Source organism: Microcaecilia unicolor, chromosome 3, assembly GCF_901765095.1.
Source record: "Microcaecilia unicolor chromosome 3, aMicUni1.1, whole genome shotgun sequence".
NCBI classification, from domain to species: Eukaryota; Metazoa; Chordata; class Amphibia; order Gymnophiona; family Siphonopidae; genus Microcaecilia; species Microcaecilia unicolor.
In genome coordinates, this window is record NC_044033.1 from 173,947,316 (window position 1) to 173,963,739 (window position 16,424).

Here is a 16,424-nt window from a genome sequence, read left to right on the forward strand (position 1 = left end):
AAATAATCCCAGTTAGCACTCTGGAAAAAGCAAAAACTGAGAATCAAGATTCCATTATAATGTGACTTAGAAATACTTTGCAAATTAAAATGCATGAATCCTAATCAAAAGAGGTTATCTATGGGTCAAAGGAGAAATAAGTGGAAGTGAAAGAATGATTACAGTCAGAAAAACAGGATGTGCAATTGAAAACTTTTAGTTAAGGTCTCAAAAGGTGGAGTACATCAAAGTCATTATCAGCTTAGATTTTACTCAGATTGCCATTGTGGTCTCACTTAGGATTAACTTCTAGGTTTCAGTACATATTTCCCATGTGGCTTCAGTGGAGTTGCCCTTGTTGCTTTGGCACAACTTCTTACAGTGTTTGTGCCAGAACATCTGGTATTAGAGTCAAAGTTTGTTATTCTGCCTTTAGCAGAACTTGCCCAACTTGTCTCCATGGCTTCAGCTCAGCTGGTCATTGTCTCTGTGGTACAGCCCGTCACCATGGCTTCAAACTTGTTTGCTCATGAGGCAGCCTGGGCAAAGAAATCATATTAATTTGGTGTTTAACTTTGGTTCAGTCCTGTAAAGTGGAGGAATGCCATCTGGTTTTAATTGCTCAAATGTCTAGCTTTTGCTAGACTAGAGGTTAGAAAGGTCAGTGAGAAATGAAACTTTCTTTGTCCCTTTTTTGAGTGATGGATTGTTCATAGGTATTATTTACCACACATTCTCAGTAAGGCATACTGGACAGTTTTGCAGGCAGTTTAAAGGATTAGGCTAATGCTGGTTAGAAGAAGATAGTTTAGATATAGATATTCTTGATGATTTAGATTTTGTCTTATAAGGAATTCTGATTTCTGCTTATTTTAGAATATGTTTTATTCTGTTTAATTAATAAGTTCTATTTCTATGTAGAATATCTTTTCAATTCAGTGTTACATCTTTGACTGACTTTTCAAGTGAAGCTTTGTCTGCAGTTTAAGAGGTCATCATCTGGTTTGAATTATCCACAGTCTTAGCTAGGTGAAAGAGGTCAGGACAAGTCAACTCTCTTCTCCTTGATGAATAGCTAAATGTAGGACTGGTATCCTGAAAGTAATAACAAACTATGTCTGTGTGCCATTAAGCAAGATTGGCCCCTCAATGAACCCAGTTTAAGCTATGACTGGGATTATGTGAATAATAATAAAATGCAAGAGATAGGTGCCACATTGTCTAGTTTGAGAGGCCCCAGGTCATAGGTCAGTTTAGGAAATATCTCAAACCTATGTAACTGATATTTTTAAGTAATGTGTAAGTAATAATTAGTTCAAGACAGGGTAATCAATCTATTCTTTACCATCTGGTGAGAAAGGGGGGCTAGAGAGGTGTAAGACCCTATATAAATGGGAACAGAAGCAGCTTACGTTAGAAGAGAGACAACAGACAGAAGAGAAGGAGCTGAGACGAGAGAGAGCTCAGAAGAAGAGACACAGAAGGACAGGACACAGAGAGAGCTAGAGCTGATGTCCTACTTTGTTTGCTGGCAAATAAAGAAGATTTCTCTCTCATTCTGGTGTGTGGTGTTTGACTCCTGAAGTACCACAGATTCTGCTAACAATAGTGGTAATTCCTGCAACACTCACAGTTTGTCACCTTCACTGAAGCCTAGCTTTCCACCATGTCTGTGACATCGCTTGTTGCTGTGGCTTCAAGTTGTTAAGCTGTTAAGCTGACTGAAAAACAGCTATGCTCTATCAAATTGTAGGTTACAAGCTCAATAGAGAGCAATTCGAAAATTTAGCATAATGCAAGCTGTTTAGCTTGAATAAAACTATGGTGCCAAGCTGAGTAATACAGTAAATTCTGGATAATTGGGACACCAGTTAATTGGGGCAGCCATTTGGTCCAAACCTGGAAGAACAAAAACAAAGCACAATTATAAGGGGGAAAAGTTTTGCTTATTTGGGACAATGTGCTGTTTAATTGGGCTAGTAGCATCCACAGAATTTCATTGATGTATTACTTTCCCATTAAGTATAAATGGGAAGCTGTGTTTGCATACACGTGCTACTGTGGGGTGTGTCACATTCCACAACGTGGCATGTGCATTTAAAATGCCTAGGAAAGACCTAACACTCGCAGACAAAATTAGCTCACTTGAACAACTGAAAAAACAAACACCAGTCAGCGCCAACTGGCAGAGATTACTGGAGTGCCAAAATCTACAGTAGCATGTGTTGTACAACAACAGAAGAAATTGAGAAATGAATGGACATTATATGAGAGACAACAGGGAGTTTCCCAAAAACGGAAGCATGAAGGTAAGGATCCAGATGTTGAAGAGGCCCTCAATCAATGGTTCTCAATTTTAACTAGACGAGGTGTTTGTGTAAACTTACCCACCCAATCACTTCCTTTTTCTTCCCTTTACTTAATCTCTACATATTACTAATTGTATCTGATATCCTGGAATGACAATATCATAACTAAACTATGTAAGCCACATTGAGCCTGCAAATAGGTGGGAAAATGTGGGATACAAATGCAATAAATAAATAAATAAATGGACCAATGTTTAAAAGGAAGTCAGAGGAGTTAGCAAGAAAACTCTGTCACAATGATTTTAAAGCAAGAGATGGCTGGTTGTCACGGTGGAAATGCAAGTTCAGGATAAAGTTCAAGAAAGCATATGGTGAGAAAGACAGTGCTGATGGTATGTGCCAAACAATGGAAAGCTGCAAAACTATTGTTTATTATATAAGTATTTACTTTAACAGTCAATGATTTTGTTCAGCTGCAGTCAATGAAGTGAGCTCATCAAGATATGCTCGATCGATACCTGTAATATGTTTTCAATGAGTATTTATCAGTGCTTTGCAACTTTTGTTTTTTAATCGTCTGGGTTGTGTTCAACTTTTGTGACTGCTAGGTTGGGTTCCAGAATAAATGATAAGTTTTCACTATACCCTGACATTTCCACCATGACAACCAGCCATCTCTTGCATTAAAATCATTGTGACCGAGTTTTCTTGCTTGGTTTATTTGAGACAGCTGCTTCATTGGGACAAAGCATAGGAGTCCCGATGTGTCCCAATTAACCGGAATCTACTGTACATGCTACCAAGCTTGGCTAAATCTCTGCTGATAACTTTTGATTAAGTTCAAGCTGTCAAGCTCCAACAGAACCATGGTGACAAGATGAGTCAATTCCAAGCTGATGAGCCTAGCCAAGACGGTGCAAAAAGTCTATCAAGCTCATTTTCAAAGCACTTAGCCTCCCAAAGTTCCATAGAAACCTATAGAACTTAGCCTCCCAAAGTGCTTTGAAAATATGCCTGCATATGAACTAATTTTACATGGACTCGTTGAGATAACTATGCTGAGAGTGTCATGTAACTCTAAAATGTCTAGGACCGCAAAGCTGGGCTGAAAATCTCAATGAAAACCATGATGGCAAGTTAAAATAAAGTCAAATTCATATAGACATGGGCGATCAAGCTATGCCACTAAATTGTACTCATGCCGAGAAACACAGCTGGTCCTTACTGAACTCAATCCCCGCTAAGATCTTAGCTAGACACTTCAAGAAACCTCAAATTTCGTACCAGCACAGTATGCATAATTATGCAGGAAAGTTTGAACAATAAGCTTAGAAAAGCTGAGCCCAAAGAACTTAATGGAAACCAAGAGAAAAGCTTCCTGGTGCCCAAAGAAAACAATACAAGAAGCAGATAAGGATTCTGAGAGATCTGCAGAATTTTTAGGACAAAGGAATCAGTATCAGAATGGCTAGCTTAAGCCATATTGTTAGAAGTAGTTTTCACAATAAATTAAAACAGAGGTGCCTTTTTTTTTAAAATTGCAGTGTGCTATAAACAGCACATAGGAAATCATACTCTGAAGGGAAGCAAATAATTTTATGCCAAATATAATAGACAACACTGCATATGGCAGAAATAAAATGCCACCTGACTAATGGAGAAAAGGGGCAATAGACAAACACAGAATTTTAATTCCACATTGTTGTGTCTCTGGCACACCGAAACTAATAAATATGCTCACTGTTATGCCAAAGCAGAACCATAACTGGCTGTGTCCCTCTAAAAAAATGAATTAATGAATGCAAATAATAAGCCTGATGCCTTTTCTTCAGTGTTGGATGCTGGGATAGGACCATACAGTATGTCGGACCATGCCTCCGTGTGATGTTCTCTGAATCATAGAGTTTCAGGACGTACAACCTATCAGTGGTGATTTCCACCACATCTGTACTTGGATCCCAAATTTCAAGAATACATATTTCACAAGTGGACAGATTATCAGCTCACTAATGCTGGTCATGTACATTAAAAAACACACAAAATCTCCCTGATGGAATGCTCTTTGGTAAACGTAACCAAATAAACTACAAAACCAAAGATAAGAACTGACTGTCTGCAAATAGCAATACCTTTAGTTTTTCTCTTTACACATTATTATGTGATACATATTCATGATGTACCAGTAGTTTTTTGTGAATCCGCTAAAGTGGTGCTCAGAGGGGAGATTCTGGCATACACTGCTTTTAAATGGAGGACAAGATGCAATTGGTACCTGTAAAAATAATACAGAACAAAGTCATCATGCAGTCCTTGGGGGTGGGGGTGGGGGTGGGGGTGTAGGGATCCCAGAACCTCTGAGATGTACCTCAGCTTCATATCTTCAACTTTCCATTTTTGTTCCTTGTTTTTTGTTTGTTTTTTTAAGAACAGAAGCTAGAGCCAAGCAAGGCACCCGAAGCTCAACTGAAGCTCAACTGAAACCCAGAATTTACACTAGGACAGGAGAATAAGCCCATGAGGGCATCCCCAGCTCAACTGAAACATAGCATAATACGGATTCAGGAGAATAAGCCAAGTCAACTGGAGCTCAGATTTAAGCTGGCTCAGAAGAAAACACCTCCAACAAAGGGAACCAGGCTCAAATGAATGCTAGTAAAAAAACTAGGTCAGGAGCCGCATCACAAGGAACTACTTTCTTCCTCTATCTCCATTCACTAGTCAATGGGCATAATCCACAAGTCCTGGATTGATCTGTTTGCATGACAAGGAAACTGCTGATAACATAGAACTCTGAGGTACAGGCAGTATTTGTAGCAACCCTCCATTGTAACCATCTGCAAATTCCCACATAGGAATGATCATAACCACTTTAGGACTAATCCTTAAAACCTGATGACTGTAAACAACTCACTAGGATATCATGAATTGCAGTGTCAAGGGTAGAAAAAAGGTCTTACAGAATCAGTACCTTAGATTCATGTCTGACTAAACCTCACTGCTGAGAATCTAATAGAAATATCATAAAGGATTCTATACTATGTCCATGGTGGAAACCACTGCTAGATGACCGAGGGGTAAAAGGGGCACTTAGGGAAGACAAGGCCATAGCAGAGAGATTAAATGAATTCTTTGCTTCAGTTTTCACAGAGGAAGATGTGGGAGAGATACCAATGACAGAAATGGCATTCACTGCTGATGAGTCAGAGAAACTAAATGAAATCTCTGTAAACTTGGAAGATGTAATGGGGCAATTTGACAAATTGAAGAGTAGCAAATTGCCTGGACCAGATAGTACTGATAGAATTGAAAAATGAACTAGCAGAACTATTGTTAGTAATATGTAATTTATCTTTTAAATCAAGCATGTTACCAGAAGATTGGAGAGTGGCCAATGTAACACCGAATTTTTAAAAGGGTTCCAAAGGTGACCTGGGAAATTATAGGCCGGTGAGCCTGATGTTGGTGCCGGTCTAAATAGTAGAGACTATTATAAAGAACAAAATTACAGAGCATATGCATAAGCAAAGATTAATAAGACAAAGCCAACATGAATTTAGGCAAGGGAAATCTTGCCTCACCAATGTATTACATTTCTTTGAAGGGGTGAATAAACTTGTGGATAAAGGTGAGCCAATCGATATTGTGTATCTGAATTTCCAAAAGGCATTTGACAAAGTACCTCATGAAAGATTCCTGAGGAAATTATAAAGTCATGGGATTGGAGGTAATGTCCTATTGTGGATTAAAAACTGATTAAAAGATAGAAAACAGAGAGTAGGGTTAAATAGTCAGTATTCTCAATGGAGAAGGGTAGATAGTGGGGTCCTCCAGGGGTCTGTGCTGGGACCACTGCTTTTTGACATATTTATAAATGATCTAGAGATGGGAAATAACTAGTGAGGTAATTAAATTTGCTGATGACACAAAGTTATTCAAAGTTGTTAAATCACAAGAGGATTGTGAAAAACTGCAAGAGGACCTTACGAGACTGAGAGACTGGGCACACAAACGACAGATGACATTAATGTGAGCAAGTACAAAGTGATGCATGTGGGAAAAGAGGAACCCAAACTATAGCTATGTGATGCAAGGTTCCTCATTAGGAGTCACCGCCCAGGAAAAGAATCTAAGTGTCATCGTTGATGATAAGTTGAAACCCTCTGCTCAGTGTGCAGCGGCATCTAAGAAAATAACTAGAATGTTAGGAATTATTAGGAAAGGAATGGAAAACAAAAATGAGGACGTTATACTGCCTTTGAATCACTCCATGATGCAACACCTCGAATACTGTATGCAATTCAAGGGTGACAAAAATTATAAGGGGGATGGGACGACTTTCCAATGAGGAAAGGCTAAAGTGGCTAGGGCTCTTCAGCTTGGAGAAGAGATGGCTTAGGGGAGATATGATGGAGGTCTATAAAATACCGAGTGGAGTTAAACGGGTATACATGAATCATTTGTTTACTCTTTCCAATAATGCTAGGACTAGGGGCATGCAATGAATTTACTAAGTAGTAAATTTAAAACAAACCGGAGAAAATATTTCTTCACTCAACGTGTAATTAAACTCTGGAATTCGTTGCCAGAAAACAGGGTTTCAAAAAGGTTTGGATAATTTCCTGAAAGAAAAGTCCATAAGCCATTATTAAGATGGACTTGGGGAAAATCCACTGCTTATTTCTAGGATAAGCAGCATAGAATCTGTTTTACTATTCTGGGATCTTGCCATGTACTTGTGACCTGGATTGGCCACTGTTGGAAACAGGATACTGGGCTTGATCGACCTTTGGTCTGTCCCAGTATGGCAATGCTTATGTTCTTAAGGAGTTGATTATCTTCATAATATTCCAGTAGCTGATGTAAAACACACTTCTCAATGATTTCTACTCAAAGATGACAAATTAAATATTGGGTGGTAGCTAGCATATTTCGAGAAACATCCTTGGCTTCTTTAACAAAGGTGAACCACTGCCTTTTTAAGACTTTGAGATAACACCCTAGAACCCAGTGAACATGTAAAGAATAACTTCAGAGTAGAGGCTGGTACTTAGACCACACTGGAGCTTAAATTTTTATACCAATGTCCTTCAGCCTTCCTTACCAACCTCAACTGGTTAGGAAAAACCAGGGTGCAAGAAAATGTACGCGCTTTGAAATTTCCTTCTGACATACAGGTACCTCTTCATCCAATGTGGTGGATAAAGGTGAATTCCAATTCTCAAACAATATGCTGGGGGCCTGATATTCAAAGGAGGATTGGCTGTTGGGCTAGAAACTTGACCCAGTACAATCTCAGCAGGTAATTGGTAATTCCTCTATATTTTTGTTCTTGTCTTTCTCCTTGTTTACTAACGGCTCACTAATCCTGCCTCCCTTATATATGCACTAATGATCAGAAGCAAACACAGGCACTAGAGGCCAATAATGCCATACTAGCGCCCGCATTTGCTCCCGCCTGATGATCAGAGCTGGCGAGCGCGTGTAACAATGCACTCGCCAGTTTTGAATGCAATGAGCATGCAAATGCATGCTAAACAGGGCATTACCAATTCCTCCCCAATCCTCAGTGGCAGTTTGCCAAACTTTGGCGCTGCTCCAGCAGCAGATCCTGGGGCAGCTCAGAGCTGGCGTAAGGGTTTGCAGAGTATTGGGGAGCCCTGTCCAGCGTGCATTTGCATGCTTGCAGGCCCCCAACCCCCCAAAAAGCAATCAAGGCCCTGGTGGCCTAATGCCCTCCCCAAGCCCCAACACCCCCCTGGGACAGCGACACGGGAAGCAGGAAGTCCAGCGGACCTCCAACCCCCCCCCCCCCAATGTGAGGGCCTGGGGGGCTGGAGGTCTGGTGGACCTCCAACCCTCCTAACCCCCACCAACATCTAAAAAAGAATCCCTGGTGGCCCAAGTGGGCTGCCATCCCAACCCTCATCCTTCCTGATGGTCTAGCGCAGCCCTCTCCCATCCTAGCTCTCTGGTGAAGGAGGGAGTAGCACACTCCTTCCTCATCCAGCGCTGCCTTCAAAATGGCAGCACACTGCCCAGTGCATCCTGGGATGTGCAGGGCAGGGCTACTCTACCATATGAAGGAGTTTCTCCCTTATGTGGTAAGGAAGCCCTGCCCAGAGCATCCTAGGATGCACTGGGCAGGGCGCCACCATTTTGAAGGCAGCGCTGGATGAAGAGGGTGTGCTACTCCCTTCTCAATCAGAGAGGTACGGAGGAAAGAGTAGAAGGGGAGGGCTCCATTAGAGCATCAGGGAGGATGGGGTTGGAGTGGCAGCCCACTTGGGCCACCAGGGATTCTTTTTGAGGGGGGGTTAGGGGGGCTGGAGATTCACCGGACCTCCAGCCCCCAGGCCCTCATGTCGGGGGACTGGAGGTCCACTGGATCTCCAGACCCCAATGTCGCTGTCTGGGGGAGGGGCTTGGGGTGGCGGCTGGCACAGGTCTGGTGGTCCCACGGACCTCCATCTCCTCCCTTGACAGGTCCAGGCGTTTGACAGCCCGGACCTGTCAAACTAGTGCAGGAGGATTGTGCCTGAGCAAATGCTCAGGCACAATCCTCCCCCACTTTTTCCCTATGATCAGAAATAATAGTGTGCCTACATTTGAATGCTATTAGTTCTGATCATAGGGGCGGTATAGCGCTGCGCTGTTCCGGCGCTATTTTTAGAGCGCTGTTTGGAACAACGCAAGGCTTCTGATCATCTGGCCAATAGTCCTTTCCCTTCTTCCATATTAGTATCTTGGTATCTAATGTATCATTGGTGCTCATTAACATTTTCTCTGATTCTTCTAACACGTGGCAGACTTCAGGAGATTTGATAAGGGCAGGGTTAATTTAGGGAAGATAACACCACAGACAGTTTTACATTTTCAAAACTACACATATTATTTGCCATAGTAAAATACAGTACCCACAGAGAAAGCAGGGGAAAGCTCTGCAGCTATTTCTTCATGGGACACCTTTCAAAGAGAAGTATGCTCACACTTTCTAGAGGAGTGAAAGGATTTTCTGTTCATTAACTTTTCATTCCAATCGGTTATTGTTTTGGGGTTTTGAAGGCAGCTTTTTTTTCCAGCCAGGGGAAACTGAGGCCAGGGCTAGAACAAAAAGAAATCAATTAGCAAATTCCATTGATGCTTTTTATTTCATTTCAAAAATGAAGAACATCCCTATTTCTTTTCCTTTTCACAACTGATGCAGAATCATTTAATAACAGGATGCCTAGGCAGGAAAAGCAAACTGACTCCAATTTGCCTTTACAAAATAATCTCACTGGAAAGTTGCCATGCAAAGTTACATCTCTTCCAACTAGGCAGACATAACGTTGTCTATCCCTGTGCTGGTTCCTGCCTGTGTACATCTGATCAGTAGGCCAGGAGGGCTATCCGGTGACAACTAACCAGGCAGTGCTGCTGAATATTTCTTCTGACCCCCGTGGCACCCTCCTGCTTAATGCTGGGGCTGCCCGGGGGTTGGGGGGGGGGGCGGGGGACACAGAACTGGCAATTTTGAGTGCGCCTGTATACATAACCAGACACACAGGACTGTACAAGAGCAATTCCTCTCTTTCCCCAGTTAAGTATGTGCATGTCTTGCCATTCTTTTAATCAGTTATGTGCACAATCAGCGTTTAAATGTTAAATACATCACTTTACAGAATTTACCCCTTTGTTTGCATAAAAATGCCTTTATAAAACTGGCCTATATGAGAGTAATTCTATAAAAGAGAGCTGTTTGGAGCTTATTCTATAAAGAAAAGCGTGCGCCTCCTTTTCTTTGCAAAATGTTAGCATAACAGGTCAAATATTATTTTTATTATTAGCATTTGTATAGCACGCAGCGCTGAACACCTGACATAAAGAGACAGTCCCTGCACAAAAGAGCTTACAATCTAAATAATACAGACAGACAAGACAGTTACGGGTGAGGGAAGTAATGGGTGAGAAGGAAGGAAGGGACAACGGGAGGGTAATTGAGTTGTGGCTAGGAGCTAAAAGCAGTAGTGAAAAGGTGGGTTTTCAGCATAGATTTGAAAACAGGTAGAGATGAGGCTAGACGTATAGGTCCAGGAAGTCTATTCCAGGCATAAGGTGCCGCGAGAGAAAAGGAACGAAGCCTGGAGTTAGCAGTGGAGGAGAAGGGGGACGACAAGAGAGATTTGTCCAGTGAGCGGAGTTCACGGGGAGGAATGTAGGGAGAGATGAGAGTGGAGAGGTAATGGGGGGTTGCAGAGTGGATGCATTTAAAGGACAGTACGAGAAGATTAAACTATATGCGGAAGTGGACAGGGAGCCAGTGAAGTGACTTGAAGAGTGGGCTAGTGTGGGTATAACGATTCTGGCAGAAAATAAGTCGTGCCGCAGAATTTTGGACAGATTGAAGAGGAGAGAGATGGCAGAGCGGAAGACCAGTGAGAAGTAAATTGCAATAGTCCAAGTGAGAGGTGCTATTTACGGAATCCCTTCCAATATGTATACTTTGGAAGAAAGACAGGAGCAAGGAGATACAATAGATAGATTTAATTACTGTGTAGCATAAATGCACAGGAGGCTAGTCTTTTTCAATTGAAAGGAAGCTCTGGAATGAGGGGGCATAAGATGAAGGTGAAAGTAGGCAGACTCAGGATTAACCTGAGGAAATACTACTTCATGGAAAGGATGGTGAATTCGTGGAATGGCCTCATAGTAAAGGTGGTGGAGATGAAAATTATATCTGAGTTCAAGAGAGCCTGGAGGGAGTAATAGGGAGAGTAGATGGCATGGATGGGCAGACTGGATAGGCCATGTGCAGTGGCGTTCCTAGGCTGCCTGACACCCGGGGCGGATCGCTGATGCCCCCCCCCCGGGTGCAGCGCGGGCCCCCCCCCCCGGCGAAATTACCTCCCCGCCACCGGCGAAATTAGGGTTCTGGTAGCGTATTCAGAAATATGCGCCTGTATTTTAGGTGTGACCCCTATTGTTGTTGCATTTGTACCCTGCGCTTTCCCACTCATGGCAGGCTCAATGTGGGCAATGGAGGGTTAAGTGACTTGCCCAGAGTCAGTGGCGTTCCTAGGGGGGCGGACACCCGGGGCGGCGCCCTGCCCCCCCCCCCCCCGGGAGCAGCACCCCCCCCCCCCCGAGGCAGCGCGGCCCCCCCCCCCCGGGTGCAGCACCCCCCCCCCGATGCAGCGCGGACCTCCCCCCCAGGTGCACGCTGCTAGGGGGGGGTGCCGCAGCGCGCGCCTGCTCAGAGTTCCCTGACTTCGCGCGTTCGCTGCAGCTCCCTTGCTCTGACCCGGAACAGGAAGTAACCTGTTCCAGGGCAGAGGGAGCTGCAGCGAACGCGCGAAGTCAGGGAACTCAGAGCAGGTGCGCGCTGCGGCACCCCCCAGCGGCGTGCACCCGGGGCGGACCGCCCCCACCGCCCCCCCTTGGTACGCCACTGCCCAGAGTCACAAGGAGCTGCCTGTGCCTGAAGTGGGAATCGAACTCAGTTCCTCAGGACCAAAGTCCACCACCCTAACCACTAAACCACTCCTCCAGAATAATAGCAAAATGTTGAAAATTTTGTAAAACAGTTGGGAAAGTATATGATGGGATTTTGAAAGGTGAATAATTTTGTTGCCGCATTGTGTATAAGGATATATATGCCCGGGACAATTTCTAAGGTATTTTATATGTCCCTGCAAAGTAAATAATTCTGTCCTACTTATTGGAGCGCTCAAATTCGGACATTTTGGCTCAGAAATGGGTCTGTTCAGTAACTCTGCAAGCAGTTCTTGTAACGCTCCTAATGTGCCCATGCCCCGCCCATGGCCACACCCTCAACTGAGATAGGTGCAAGAGCAGTTAGTCGCCATGCCATACAGAATAGCGTGCATCTAGATATGTGCGCAAATGTTAATGGGTGCCAATTAACATCATTAATTGATGGTTAGGACCTTATTATTGATGTTAATTGGCTCGTTAGCCATTTAATTTGCGCACGGATCTGTGATTTGTGCACAAATTTCAAAACCGTATATAGAATCTGGGGAATTGAGATCTTTAAGCCTGTCCACATACACTTTATGACAAAGACTACCTACCATTTTAATGTAGCTTTCTGTATATCGTTTTTTTTTTTAGATGCTTTTCCAGAATAAAGCTACAGGCAGCTACGAAATCCTGTAACACTTAAGAGGCCCTTTTAGTAAACCGCGCTATCATGCACTTAATGCAGGGCAAAAAGCTTACCACAGAACACGTTACAGCATTTGCAGTAGTTTGCCTGTCAGCGCACACTAACTTGCGTGCTGGCTATTTAAAAAAAATATTTTTGCTGAGGGCGTGTCTTAGGAGGAGAATTGGTGGGCGTTAACCAGCTAGGAGGCGGTAAGTTCGCCTGTGTTATCTTTTTTCAGGTAAAGCACACTAATACAATTCTTAGAGCAGAACCTGGAAAAAAAATTGAAAATGCCTACAATATGGCCACGTTAGAAATGGACTTAGCGGTCCTTTTACAAAGGCCTGCTAGTGGTTTTAGTGTGTGCTAATCATTAGCACATGCTAAACACTACAGATGTCCATAGAAATATATAGGCGACTCTAACCCTTTTAGTGCATGCTTATTTTTAGCACGTGCTAAGAACGCTAGCCTGCTTTTGTAAAAGGACCCCTAAATGCAGAGGAAATTCCTACATTAAAATAAGCTAAAGTCCAGATTCAGTAAATGGTGCCCAAAATTAGGTGCTGTAAACATTTGTGCTAACCATTACTCTATACAGGGTGCTTCGGACTGAGCATCCTTTGTAAAATAGAGTTTAGAGTGGGTTCCCACACCCAGCTTTCGGTGCAAGGACTTACACCAGCTGAAACCCGACATAAATCCAGGCGCACAAGTTACATGCATAACCCTGGTATTCTGTAACACTGTCCGTAAATACTTGGTATGTCCTTGAGCTGCCCACGCCTCTCCCATGGCCACACCCCAGTGGCGTAGCCAAGGATGGGCCCGGGTGGGCCTAGGCCCACCCACTTTGGGCTCAGGCCCACCCAGTAGCAGTACATCTATGATGTGACTGGCAGGGATTCCCAAGCCCCACCAGCTGAAAACTCCCAACGACTGTTCCTCCTTCATACCTTGTAAATAGCAGATCTTTGCCTGCAGCAGCAGCAACTGATATATACTGCTCACACCGGCCCCACAGCCTTCCCTCTAACGTATTCCCACTTGTGCGAAACAGGAAGTTGGGTAAGTGGGAAGGCTGTGGAGCCAACATGAGCAGTATGTATTAGTTGATGCTTGCTGCAGGCAAAGATCTGCTATTTACAAGGTATGCGGGAGAGGGGGGATGTTTGAAAGACCATATGGCATGCAGGCGAAAGAAGGAGAGACCAAATCACCTGAGGGATGGCGTGGGGTTCTTCTGCCCACCCATCTTGGGCCCAGGCCCACCCAAAATTGGGTGTCTGGCTGCGCCCCTGCCACACCCTCTTTTAGGTTGAGCACGAGACACTTTGGACTCTCAACATTATAGCTCTACCCATAGGAGCCAACTTTTCAAAATTATTGGGGGTGCTAAGCCCAGTGGAAATAACCCCTCCCTGGACACATACAAGGAATTTTCTCAATATTGGGGCTGCTGAAGCACCCACAGCACCCACAGAGTTGACTCCTATGGCTCTACCGTGGCCTGCCTCTGAGGAAACAGGAAATTACATAAAGAGGAGGGCCATAGGAAAGAGAAAAGGCAGGTGCCAGCGGTAAGGCAGCATATGGGAATTGCTTGCCACCACTGCTGCCTTTTGGAAAATAGACAAAGAAGGTAAACTCAGGGAAGGGGGTTAGAGGAAGGAAGGGGGAGATGCCACTCCAGGAAGAGTGCTGCCTATGGCCCCCGCCTCAGGTGGCCTAATAGTAGGGCCGCCACTGACTAGTTTACATGCGCATCTGGACTCCACGTCTAAATTTGGGTGACCTAAATAGAATCCGGGGGTAGGCCCACATTCTAACAAGACTTAGTAAAGGGGCCTCTTAGTTATATACACAGTTCTGTACTGTCATAAATTAAATTTGCTGTCTCAAAGATAAGGGTTGCAGTTGCGGTGTGTTGTGTTTGATTGCCCTAAAAATGTGGCTGAACCCCAGGACAAGATGAACTGTCTTACCATGGACTGCTCTGCAAAGGACACTGCATCATGGACTGTGACAAACACATGTTCAGTGCTGAGATGATTCATGAGTCCACCACAGGCCAGCATTCTCAGCACATTACCTAAGGGAACCATCAACACCAGAGGGCAGCAGAGAGGCAGAAATACAGTTTCAATGAAATGAAAATAACAATGACATTAAAAGGATGCAAGCATTATGTTAAAAGAATCTTTTTCTATCATCTTTCATTTTTGTTTGTTTTAATTTGTTGACTGGGAAAGAGAGGTTAAAACACATGGTTACAGATGAGCAAGGCTGTGCTTGCCAGGGGCCTCACCCCAAGCATAACATCCATACTGCACTTTTACTTTTTAACTATTTTATTGATGACACAGCACAAACAATACAATATTCACAAGTCATTCACAGAATACAACATGAACAAATGAATGACCTATAATCATGACAAAAGTATTGGTCATCACATTTTCCCCCAGTAACTCCCAACCTACCCTCTCCTACCCGGACCTCGGTGTCCCCTCCCCCAATCCTCACTTTTCAATCAGTCTGTGTTTCTGGAAACACACGAGCTCATTTCTTCACCAATTCATTCCAGAATTCATTACATTAGTTAACGCAACAATAACCAGTTGATAATCTTGTCTCTTTTCTGTATTGCGAGTCTATCAATATGTACATGATTTGTAGTTTATTTTCTAATCTGTTACTCTCAGACACTTTGTCATACTACTTCACTATTGTTGAAATTCAAACTCTGTATTTCAATCCGAACTGTAAGTCACATTGAACACGAGCTTGTTTTGGGGATAATGTGGGCTTTAAATGTCATAAATATTTATTTATTTGTTACATTTATATCCCACATTTTCGCAACTTATTTGCAGGCTCAATATGGCTTACAAGGTACAGAGAGGCGTTTGCCATTTCAGTTGATAACAAATACAAGATTGTGTTGTGCTCAAATGAGGTAGAAGTGAATCAGGCGTCATGGGGTCGAGAGATAGAGGATAGTAAATTGTCCAGTACGATCATTGATTATGTTTTGTTGCTGGGTGTGGGGATTTATGTTGGATCGGTGGGATAAGCTTTTTTGAAGAGGTGAGTTTTTAATGATTTCCTGAAGTTTAGGTGGTCATGTATTGTTTTCACTGCATACGGGAGTCCATTCCATAGTTGTGCGCTTATGTAGGAGAAGCTAGATGCATAGGATGTTTTGTATTTTAGCTTTTTGCAGTTTGGGTAATGTAGGTTTAGGTATGATCGTGCTGATCCGAGTCTGTTTCTAGTTGGCAGATCTATGAGGTCTGTCGTGTATCCTGGGACTACGCCGTAGATGATTTTGTGTACCAAGGGGCAGATTTTGAAGATAGTCCTTTCTTTGATTGGGAGCCAGTGCAGCTTTTCTCGAAGGGGTTTAGCGCTTTCGAATCGCGTTTTACCATATATCAGTCTGGCTGCTGTGTTTTGGGCGGTCTGTGAGTTGTTTTTTTGTGAGTTGTGAGTTGTAAATAAATAAAACGAGGGTGACTTAAAAATTATCCTTGCCTATGCACTATTTTATCCAGCAGCAGAGAGAGAGAGACTTGAAACTGCAGGGGGTGCATACATGTGGGGGGGCCATGGGCATATCGCCAAACAATATGCGTAACTTATAGAATACTACCAGTCGTGTGCGTTGCTTGTGAAACCTGGGCACACCCACTTACACAAGCCAGTGACCTGCTATAAGTGCCTGATTGTGTGACGACAAAGGAGTAGTGTATGCAACAGGCCACTTCCATACTCAGTGAAGAACGACGATGCACTTAAGATGTTCACAAAAAGGTGGTCTTTGTTCTGAGAGTAAAAGACTCATCACAGCACTGTGTTTCGGCGAGATGCCTGCCTCGGGAGTCTTAAAACCTGATCACAAATGATGTGTGAACCAATAACACAGCAGTCTTTAAAAATACTGAGACGCACATCTACAGCTTGAAAGAATCTGGTGCAGCAGC

At 43.4% G+C, this 16,424-nt stretch overlaps 1 protein-coding gene across 1 annotated transcript in view; it reads right to left on the bottom strand.

Annotated features, from left to right (window-relative positions):
* The window catches only part of SLC26A10 (solute carrier family 26 member 10), a 162,666-nt gene that overhangs the window by 36,588 nt on the left and 109,654 nt on the right, over positions 1 to 16,424 (bottom strand). The window contains 2 exon segments of the mRNA XM_030196594.1: positions 9,275 to 9,389; positions 14,424 to 14,530. Of these exon segments, the coding sequence (XP_030052454.1) occupies positions 9,275 to 9,389; positions 14,424 to 14,530 (222 nt within the window).